The sequence below is a fragment of the Ruditapes philippinarum genome, unplaced genomic scaffold, assembly GCF_026571515.1.
Source record: "Ruditapes philippinarum isolate M1 unplaced genomic scaffold, ASM2657151v2 ctg20967_1_1_1_1, whole genome shotgun sequence".
NCBI lineage: Eukaryota > Metazoa > Mollusca > Bivalvia > Venerida > Veneridae > Ruditapes > Ruditapes philippinarum.
The window spans coordinates 1-11,844 of NW_026863293.1; the positions used below are offsets into that span (position 1 = coordinate 1).

At 32.0% G+C, this 11,844-nt stretch overlaps 2 protein-coding genes across 2 annotated transcripts; one reads left to right on the forward strand and one right to left on the reverse strand.

The window, feature by feature from the left end:
* Positions 1–560: 560 nt before the first annotated feature.
* On the reverse strand, positions 561–7,285 carry LOC132721741 (pseudouridylate synthase RPUSD2-like; the record flags this gene model as incomplete). The annotated part of the gene is made up of 7 exons (XM_060706108.1): positions 7,118–7,285; positions 4,915–5,014; positions 3,792–3,910; positions 3,328–3,428; positions 2,329–2,495; positions 1,474–1,615; positions 561–697 (listed from the first exon to the last, which is right to left on the reverse strand). Coding segments are annotated over exons 1-7 (904 nt in total), but the record flags the coding sequence as incomplete, so codon positions are not given.
* A 404-nt stretch (positions 7,286–7,689) lies between these two features.
* LOC132721742 (uncharacterized) lies at positions 7,690–11,402 on the forward strand (the record flags this gene model as incomplete). Its single annotated transcript, XM_060706109.1, has 5 exons — positions 7,690–7,992; positions 8,773–8,862; positions 8,998–9,100; positions 9,232–9,334; positions 9,560–11,402. A coding segment is annotated over exon 5 (909 nt), but the record flags the coding sequence as incomplete, so codon positions are not given.
* Positions 11,403–11,844: the final 442 nt, after the last annotated feature.

An 11,844-nucleotide genomic window follows, 5' to 3' on the forward strand; every position in this document is an offset into this window, starting at 1 on the left:
TTCATATGGCCACTTTCCAGCTTTACTGTTGGAGGAAGACCTCAGGTGCCCTACTGTGCATTATTTCAGGCAGGAATGGGCACCTGAGTAGAACCATCAAACGTTCTGTAAGCCAGCTGGATAGCTTCCTCACATGAAGTATCCAAAGTCCCAGTTCAGATTCCAAGACTTGTTCCCAGTTTATTGATCTGAATCATTTTCAGATTGTTCCAATCCTCCTTTTTTCCAGAATAGTAATTTTTATTGCGCATAATGACCTCAAAATAAAGTGTTGCCATCCTTAAACTTTAAATTTGACAAATAACTGCACTAACTATTGATTTTTAATTTCATTCCAAGTATATTTCGTTATTATCATTTGCAGATTTTTTCATTTTAAGTCCTTCACTTGATCTATGTAAATATTTCAAATTTTATGTTTTTAGATTTTTTCAACACAGCACATGCACATTTTTTTATCTTATTGTACAATATCTGATATAGTTTTTAAAGATATCATTGATTAAAACGAAAGTTCTAAATTCTAAAAGTTTGACATAATACTAGATCAAGGTACATACATTTAACAACGCTTGTTTTCCCGTTATAACTTAGTCTTGTAAAGGTTGTTGAACTTTCCTTTCCATTTGGATCCACTTTACATAAAGCTATTGATAAAGACATACTGCCTAAAGGCTCATTACATACAACTTCCCCACTGAAAAAAAGAAGAAGACACAATAAACCGTCTTGAGTAGGGTAATTCTCTGTATCTCCATTCTTTAGGATGAGATATATACATTTATTAAATACTTTTTAATGAAATTTGGACAAAAACTGATGAAATAAAATGTATTTTTTCATTTTCTGTATTTTCACAGCCACAATTTATTTTTCACTGCAGTGAAACATATTTTTGGTATTTTGACTTGTGTCTTGCCATACTACTTCCTTCTAAATTCAGCCAATACACAAAATTTAAGGGAAACCTTTTCAAATTGCAATGTCAAAAAATAGAAAAATGTATATAATAAACAAATATTCAAGTTTTTTTCTATAAAAACGGGATTTTTTTACATAGAGCAGTATGAAAATGAATATTTCATGAGTGGCAGTATATCCTCTATATATCAGTGACACAATGACACTATAGATCACACCCTTTGAAACCAAGTGAAATATAAAATTTGGTTCATATTCTTTAGAGTGCAACCTCGTCAGAACAACCTCTGTAGATCAATAAACTCTTTACAACAACAGTTTCAATTAAACTGAAAGTAAAACTTCAACTCTTACTTTCATTTCTACCAAAAAGTATAACCTAACTCTTAAGTTTCAATTCTACCAAAAGTAAACCCTACTCTAAGTTTCAATTTGGCTCAGTGGTCTATAAAGTGGACAAAAGGTTTGCAAGGCGATATTTTTTGTAAATAAGAAAAATTCGTAAAAAAATGTTGAAGTGACACAATATTATCCTAAGCATATAAAACTTACTCAGGAAATTTTCCTACCACTCTACAGACATATTCTTTGTGTAGTTCTTTATCCTGTAACTGTTTCTCTAATTTCTTTGACACCGATGTGGTTTTAGGAAATATCAACACCCCTGAGGTAAGTCTGTCAAGCCTATACAGATCTGAAATATATCATAATAACTACTTTTATTCCGTTTGTTTTTTAAGTCCTTTAGGTAATGTTCTGTAAAATCAACACTGCTAAGGATATCAACACTGCCAAGGCAAAAAACACTGCCAAGGCAATCAACACCGCTAAGGCAATCAATACTGCCTAGGACATTCTGTGACATTTCATTTATAGTGGTCACAGCAGACCTGATCCATTACATTAAAGTGGGTACCTATGTAGAACCACCCACTGTTGTGTATTACAAACACTAATATTCTCCTAAAACCAAAAATATACAAAAAGCTCCTTTGTTAAATTCTGATCCATCTTATTTAAAGGCAGAAGATTAAGAGTCAGTGACTTAACAACTGGACCAGTATGATTCTCTAAATGAATGATGGACGGTTTTGAAATATTTATTCAATAAGTCATTCTAAATAAACTTCTATTAGCATGATCATTATGACTTTTACATCCTGTCATCATAAATATTAAATTTGGCTTTCGTTTATTTTGCCTATTACCATGACCTTTGACCTCAAAATCAATCTGGATACCCTATAGTAATGACCCAACTACAGTAGCAAAGACAAGCTTTAGTAGTGAAGGTGATGGTAACATGGTCAGTGCAGACCAGACTTTATACTGACAATAAAAGACTTCCCATTATCACTACAAGAGATAAATATAAAGAAGGTAAAAATGTTAAAGTAAGATAACTACTCCTGAGATTGTCATATCCATATTCATATTTGAGCAGCATAGTGATGGAGTTGTATCTGTATCTACCACACGGGTGAACCGGGATCGAGGCTGGTTTATTGACAACAACAAGTTCTTCTGTATCATCAATTATATCTATAGGTACGTCTAACACTGGCATCTCATGTCTGCAATGTTTCATGAATTATAGATGTACCTTTGTACAATAAATGTCCTTACAATAATGATTTTATAATACTGTTTTTTTTTAAAACAATGATTTTCATTGAACCAATGTGATATCAATATTATCTATACACCAATATACAATGGCTGCAGTACCATTTGAACCTCACCGCTATTGGTTTGAATCCCGCAGGGACTTTGGATTCTTTCATGTGAGAAAGCTATTTAGCTAGCTTACAGAAGGACTGTGGTTCTACTCAGATGCCTGTTCATGCCTAAAATAATGCAGAGAAAGGTAACTGAGGTCTTCATCCATCAGTAAAACTGAAACATCACCATATGACCTATACTGTGTCAGTGTGACGTAAAACCCAATCAAACAAACAAACAAACAAACAATGGTTGCAGTAAAATAATGTTCCTTTTTTCTATTTTTATCAAAGAAAGCATTTTGTGCAGCATGAAAAATTTGTTATGAATACTTTTGAAACATTATACTAACAGTGTCTAAATGATTGTTTGCTACAATGTAAACAAAACTAAATAGCCGAGAAGAAACAAGTTGTATTTATAATAAAGTATATAATTGAGCCGCGTCATGACAAAACCAACATAATGGTTTTGCGACCAGCATGGATCCAGACCAGCCTGCGCATCCGCGCAGTCTGATCAGGATCCATGCTGTTCGCTTATCAACTCTATTACAAGTGGAGAAACTGACAGCGAACAGCATGGATCCTGATCAGACTGCGCAGATGCGCAGGCTGGTCTGGATCCATGCTGGTCGCAAACCCATTATGTTGGTTTTGTCATGACACGGCTCATATTTTTTACCTGTGACATCTATGCTCCATCCTCATACCATTTTTTAGAACAAAGTCTACAGGAACTTTCTTCCCATTCACAGTTAAATTTCCATTATCAAACTCTTTTACCTTTAAATAAAGAGAACCTGATAGTGTTAAGTCATAGACAACTTTCATTACAAACAAAAACAAGACCCCTTAAACAAACTTTTAGGCTAATGAAATCCATATATTGTTTTTAAAATTCTTAAGAAATGTCAAACAAAGAATGAACTTTGTCATGCAACTGTCTAAAACTCACTGATCACAGGTCTACTAACCTTATAATCTTTAAATACACTTTTACGATTTTTTTTTGTATCATGACATATGATATGTCTGCATTTGTAACCATGTAAACACTATATGCCACCCTTTAGGGTCATAAAAAATATCACTGCATTTACTAATATGTATAATTTCTATACTGATATAGATAGATATACAACTTACAGGATCAACTCCGGACGTATAAAATTCTGATTTATAAACTTCCATTACAGTTTTTCCTATCCACCTCCCCTTGATGAAACTACCAAACGAGTAATAATATGGGTACACTTTTCTCAAACCTGTAAAACAAGACAATAAACAATCTTTGATGACTGACCTGATTTTCTACAAAAAAAAAATTAATTAAAAAAAAAATCCCCCTAAAAAAACTGGCACACACTTTCAAATGATTCATTGCATTTTATTTACTGAGGTGAACACAGCCCAGATGTTCTTGAATAAATGATTATGCATGGACTGACGTGACATACACACTTAAAAGTAATCTTTAGAAGACAGTACACTTATGCATCTTGCAAAATTGTTAAAAGGGTCACTTGAGGAATATTTCTGTAGAGTTATCAATAGTCTTAGATTTTATCAAACATCTTTAAAGATACAGTTTGAGTTACTGATGCTGTACTATGCACTGACCAACATCATGCTGTGATAATAAAGGTAAAATAAGCTTTCCTTCACTTGTGTAAACCCTTACCACCCTAAATATTTTTAATGAAATAGTCCATCTTTTAATCTGGACTAACCCAATCATAACTTTTTGGGGAAAACTTCACAATTTGTATAGACTGAATACCCAACAGTGCAGACCATGACAAGGCAGCATGGGTCACCATGTGCCAGCTTATCTTGGTCTGCACTGGATGCACAGATAGAGGCAGTTGCCACTAGCAGGTATAGGAGATTATTTATAGAATAATTTGAATGAAAGGCATGAGAAAATTACCCTTAACATCAATTTTACAATTTATAATGTCAAAGACGTTAACATCAAATAAAAATGTGAATTACCCTTGAAATGTTAAAGATAAAATATGAATAGGTAACCATAAGCAAATTTCAAAAGTTTTTTAAAATTATTTCAAGAGCTATAGAATTGAATTTCTTGAAGAATTCATTATGACAATTTAAAAAAGTAAGTGACATTAAGGGTTGTTTTCTGATGCCGTCATTCATTTTATTAGAGCAATTATGGAAAGATCATATACTATACATGTAACCATGAATGTTTTACTCATGAAAATTTAATTTATTTATTGGCAAACACAGAATATTATCATTCTACCATTTTCTATATAGTATGAGGTTTCACGTTCCAAGTCCGCAGAGGTTTTCCATACTTTATCATCTTTATGTTGCTTGCTGTATAAAACAAATGCTCGTTTCTGAAATATACAAATTTACTTATTAGCTTGTACATGTACATTGTATTTTCATATGAGTCTGCCTATCTCCATGATGGAAATGGACTGCATTAAGCTGGTAAGTACTTGTAAACAGTGTACAAAAATGCAATATTTTTAAGCCAAGCAATATATAGAACAATTACATATGGTAAGAATGTCAATGTTTATTTACACTTGTGGGAGATAATTGTACAATGTATACATGTGGTTTTCTGTACTTTTACAAACAATGAAAAGAAAAAATGATCGTGATCATAAAATATTTGCCGACTTGAAAAGTTTTAAATAGTAAAGCAAGTATAGAAATAATTGCTATTATATCAGAATAACCTTGAAAGATACACTTTAAAAGTGCTAGAGAAAAAGGAGTTTACACACAGAATGTTATATAAATTATATTAATTTTTTGTTCAATATTTGTTTCACTATTAACTCATTCTTCTTTAATGAACCTTTCTACTCTAAAAGTTTTGACAAATCTATCATTATAGATATTGTATCTCTTAAGTAAGTCATTGATATGAGTATAAATGGGTACAAACATTACAAGTATCATGTAAGGCTGAATAGTAATGACAAAGTAATTTTGATAAAATAAGTCTCTAATATCAAGTAGATATATTTGAAAAGAGATAAAAAAATAAAAATAAATAACATTCAAATATAAACCTTGTTTTTCTTGTAGGAAATTGACATTTTGTTATGGCTCATGCTTTTACCAATTTATGATTACTCTTGTTTTTGGAGTGCTGGTGGGGGAGGCAACTGTAAGATTTCAATGTCTTAGAAAACATGTCATTTTCATAACATAATGCACATAATTTGAAATTAAGGCTTCATGATAAGATTTTTTAACAAGCCGCTTTACCGGCCATAGGAGCAAGACTTTCTTGTTATACATACATGCCATAATTTTTACACTCTTTTCCGGGACACTTTTCATTTGGAGATGGGGCACTGATCAGCAAACGTATTTTTTTTAAATTTACATAGTGGCATTCAACCTTTATTACCAGTACAACTTGCAAATTTAATGACACCATAAACAAAAGACAGAATGTCAATAATTATTTATAGTTTTTCTATCTTTTTTAAGTATTAAGGCATCGTTAATTCAATCAGTCACAGAATAGAATTAAGCAATGTTAAGTAATGACAATTAGCCATGTCGTTTACCTGAAACATTCGCTGAATCTTATGGATTACATCACCTCATAATTTAGAGGTAATTTTAACGGTGTTTGACCACTAATAACTGCCTCCAGGCGGATTAAATTTATACTGGCCAGTTGTCAATTACAGTGTTATGACACCTTCACTAAGGGAGCCACAGGGGATAAACAATTAATCTTTTAATTGATCAAAATGATTGCCGATAATTGTTTGTTGGAAGAGGCACGTAGATATACCAATCAAAGGATTAGTGTCACCGTTGCATTATGGGGATAATCGTTCATTTTAGCGTTCTAGACTAGTTTATAAAAACTTGACAATAAAATTATATAAAAATGTAAAATTTCTTGCTTCAAAGTAGATTATTTTAGTTTTTTTTTACTGGGACATAAATCATCTCCAGGACACCTCCGGGACAGACACCTTATTTCCGGGACTGTCCCGGGCATCCGGGACGTTATGGCATGTATGTGTTATAACGAGCTCGACGAGCTGGCGAGCTTTACAGTAACGCTGGGACATACAATATCCCAGGGTAACGCGAGTGTCCTGCTAAGTGATGGTTTTGAAAACTTTCGTCCAAAGTACCGAATTGGAAACATCCCAACTTTTCGAATTACAAGATAACAATAAAAGCCGATGTACTATGATTGAAAACGGAAGCGTAGACTGGTGTCATGCGCACTTATATAGGAACCAAAATCGAAAGGGCGAACCAGAATAAACGGAAGCAGTGTATAAAATAGAATGACAATTTTAAAACGGAAAATGTAAAATAAAAATGAACGATTATTTTAAACTATCTTACGGTAAAAGAAAATCGATCTCGCTTCGAGGCTTTGCCTTTTTCATATTAAGTTATATCCGAATTAATTCATATCCGAAAACACTATTCAAAAAAATAGTTACCCTTCTCTGTGCTCGGAGGGATATTCCCTCCTCGTAGTCTTTCTTCCGTTGTTTTACATTTATACTCTCAGAAGACATTCTTGTGACGTGTAATGTTGGAATATTACGTAAATTTAAAGATGTTCTTTGTAAAATCATCACGTTCACATGGGCGCTGCCATATTGTTAACAATACAACCCAAAGAAATAAAATGACAAGAACGTAATTCTTGGCGAACACTTGTTTACAGTATTCTCCTTGAAATTTTGTTAATGAAGCATTAGATTTCGTTTATTTGTGTGTATATTTTTCTATGTTCGGTTGTTATATGTTCACAATTTTTATTTTAGTTATGTCACATGTTCTAATGAACCATGTCAGTATTGAATAAATCTTGAAAAATCTTGAAAATCAAATCTGTCTCAAAACGAAAAAAAAGTATGTCATGATCTACCCTGCTTTAAACCACACTACATTCGCCAACTTTGGAAACGTGTACGACTGTACATTCGAATACCTCCTCCCAAGAACTATTAAATAACTTTTTCTTTAAATTGCTTAGAGGCAATATCCAAAACGAAATAAGTAGGCCAGTCAATGAAAAGATTAACCTAGAACTAATTGCAAAAGAATTTTTAGCAACATCTCACGAAAGAACATAATCTGAAGTGTTTATCATAAAAAGTCCCGAAATTTTGCGAAAGCAATAAAAAAGATATAGGTTGTTAAATATAGCGTTTTTTTGTCATTTTGACACTTGGCTTTACTGCGCTACCATACCAGAAGAATTCTCGCGCACAAGTCCGTGACGTCACAGAATTAGTTATGGCGGCGCCCATATTGAAATTTTAACGGCTGCTACAATCCTCGATCTAAAAGTTCTGAACGTTTTCAGGTAAGATGCAGTGCTTTTACATAAAAACTAGATCGACTTTTATTAAACTGGATACGTTTTAATTGTTATTTTATCAATATTTAAACAAAAACATTTAAAACATAAAGGCATCGGCGAATTGAACCTGCTTGTGTCATTGTAAAAAAATCTAATATAAATTATTTAAAGGCTTCATTATTACATGCAAAATACACGTAGGGTTATATTCCTGACTATTTTCATTGTTTTCTTTTTGCCTTTTCTTAATTATTTGTACGAAAAAAAGAAATAAGTTGATGATGTATAACATCGGATGCTAACGATTTTTTTCCTACGGAAGCGCATATGGGACATAAATTAGACAATTGTTTAATTATAATTATTTTTTATTTCGATTTATCTTTCGTTTTAAGTAAAGTAAAAGCATGTTTTTGAACATAAAAATTATTTAACAGGATTTCTTTATTGATTTTAAGCCTTTATTGCCACTTCCACTCTGGATTCATGCTTGACTAACAACTATAAAAACGGCGAAATCATAGCTTTTTAATCTCGTAATAAATTATGAGATTACACTATAAACAAACACTTATGAAGTCTTTAAACTGTATTTGAGAAGGAAACTTACTGTTACGTTTTTCTCTCAATATTATATATCAATATTATTATGTTATAACTTAATTAAACTTTAATAAAACAGTAGTACTGTTGTCTTAGTATCTGATTATATAAAATAGTTCTGTTATCTTGTTATTTGGATGTTTAGTTAAAATATTCACTGAATTATTATTTCTCTTAAAGGTACTAACAGAGACGATACCCGGTCTTCAGATTGTTGATCTTCTACTCCAACAACATGTAGCTGAATAATACTTATAGATTGCTAATGAGGTATTATATTAAGATAATTAATTTAAACTTTGATAAAAAAAGTACTGTTGACTATATATCTTCTGAAATAAAACTGGAATATTATTTTATGGATGCTTAGTTATTATATTCACTGAATTATTATTTCTCTTAAAGGTACTAACAGAGACGTTATCCGGTCTTCAACAACAAACTGTAGATTGTTGATCTTCTTCTCCAACAGCATGTAGCTGAATAATACTAATAGATTGCTAATGAGGTATTATATTAAGATAATTAATTTAAACTTTGATAAAAAAGTACTGTTGTCTATATCTTTTGAAATAAAATGGAATGTTATTTTTTGGATGTTTAGTTAAAATATTCACTGAATTATTATTTCTCTTAAAGGTACTAACAGAGACGATACCCGGTCTTCAACAACAAACTGTAGAGTGTTGATCTTCTTCTCCAACAACATGTAGCTGAATAATACTAATAGATTGCTAATGAGGTATTATATTAAGAAGAAAATTTTGAAAAAAAAATCATCAGCAAATAATCAGAGCTCTACAGCATTTCAAATGCATTAATTCGTATATGTTTATCAATTAACCTAGAAATGTTTATCAATTCCATAAATATGACAAATTTAGAATTACTACCATTTATATGTAACACATTAAATGTTGTTCCTGTATCTAATTATTTCATAACTATTATTTTGAACTGTTTCCAGTTTAGTTTCAAGTCCGTTCTTCTAGAGACTGTTGAGGAAACTGAAAACATATTCTTTGTGTACCCTACAAACTGCCAGAAAAAGGTAAGAATTTGAAAAAGCATAAATTATAGCAATGAGATAATCCAATAAATACAATTTATTTATGTATGTATAAAAAAATAAATAAGTAAATAAATAAATTTGATGATAAATAAGTTTCTTTGAAATTTATATAATAGAATCACATTGCATCTTAACACATCAGTTAGTTTTTTTTGTAATCTATTGAACCTCCATAAAGATTTCCATAAAGATGAAATGATATTTTGTTCCAGATGGAGACACAGTTCCTGTGTAAACTTTGCCAAATTTGCCAAGAGCCCATTGATGACAGCAAATCTTCCGTCCGAGTTGGAGAAAAAGGATGCCAAGGGATTAGAGCCGCTTGTGAAAATCACTCAGTAAAAGTCATAATAAATCCAGGAGACTATGTTCATGTTTTGTGTCGCAAAAACTTTACTAGAACATTATCTGACAAACATTCAGATGATAAATATGTTGATAGAAATGATAAACATTTGCGTTCTGTTGCTCCAAACTTTGATTTTAAATCAAGATGTTTATTTTGTGGTACATTTGCTAAATGTGGTAAATTGAAATTAAGAAAAGATCTTTTGATGCATATCCTGTAAGAAGTTTAGAATTTCAAAGCACTATTATTAAAAAATGTATAGATAGGGATGATCAGTGGGCGCATGATATTAAACTTCGTCTCTCTCATGTTTTTGACTTACCTGCAGCTGATGCTGTATACCACCAGCAGTGTAATGTTAACTTTAGGACAGGAAAGAGTATTCCGAAGGCATACCAGACGGGAAATTGTGACAAAGCTGCATTAAGAAGTCCAGGTCGTCCAGAACAAAAAGAACAGAAAGATGCTTTTGAAAAGGTAATGTTATTTCTTGAAGGTGCAACAAATGAAACTCTCACAGTAAGTGACTTAGTGTCTGAAATGACTAATGTATGTGGAGAAAAGGCATACAGTACAAAACACATGAAGAAGAAAATCATTGAACACTTTGGTAATGAGGTGATAATAAGTAGTATTGATGGCAAGAATGACATTGTTTCCTTGAAGTCTAACGCATCTGCGATAATCCATTCATTTTATGAAGATTTACAAGGACAGAGTGATGAAGAAAAAAAAATAAGAATTTTAGAAACTGCTGGAAAATTGCTTAAAGCCGATATTAATTCAATGAAAACATCAAGAGATTACTACCCAAGTTTTAATGATGTTTCTTCAGCAGAGAATAACGTTTCTTTTTTACCAGAGAGTCTCCAATTGTTTATGAAAGCTATTTTTGGCCAGCAAAATAATGTAAAGGTTGCCGATATAGGTCAGAGCATTGTTCAGACATGTCGAGCTAGAAGTGTGATTGCCCCGCTACAGCTTGGTCTTGGAGTACAGCTGCATCATCATTTCGGCTCCAGATTTCTAATTGATCATCTCAACAGCCTTGGCTTTTGTTGTTCCTATTCTGAAGTCCAAAAGTACGAAGCTAATGCTGCTGCCGCTTTGTCTAACAAAATTCCTTGCCAGGAATCAGATGATCCATTTTTACAATTTGTAGCGGACAACGTCGACCATAACACTGATACAATAGATGGACGTGGAACGTTTCATGGTATGGGAATTATAGCTTCATCCACACCTGGATCTGAGGTTACTGTGTCTGTACCTAGGCAGGATGTTTCCCTTGATCACCTTATTGAAGCCAACAGAATTTCTGTGAGATATTTAGTGCCATCTGGTGAGATTTCTGAAGTTTCTTTGTTCTGTGACTTACCTGATATTAGGGTCGGTATACTTTGCAGACGACTTTGCAGACAAGTTAAACATAGAGGGATTTTGCAGACAAGTTAAATAAAGAAGGATTTTAGAACAGAACAGAACAGAACATAATTTTATTTAGGATTTGTACATAGTACATCATCACTGCAATATAAATACACACATTGTAAATATGTCACGTTTCTATTTTATATATTAACAAACAATAAAGGATTTAATATATAATATTGAATTCCATGTAAAGTTGGAGAATGAACAATTCTGGATTAAAAATTAAGAGGTTATTATCATCACTTGTAATATAATTTCCTAAGCAGAGTATAAACATATTTAATACAACAAATCAATTGAAATTTGAGTATAAATTTGTAACAAATATAGAATTTAAGTGTTAGTACTAACAAAAGTGTTCCTGATTTTAATCGATTCTCTCAGATATTTAGCTAGA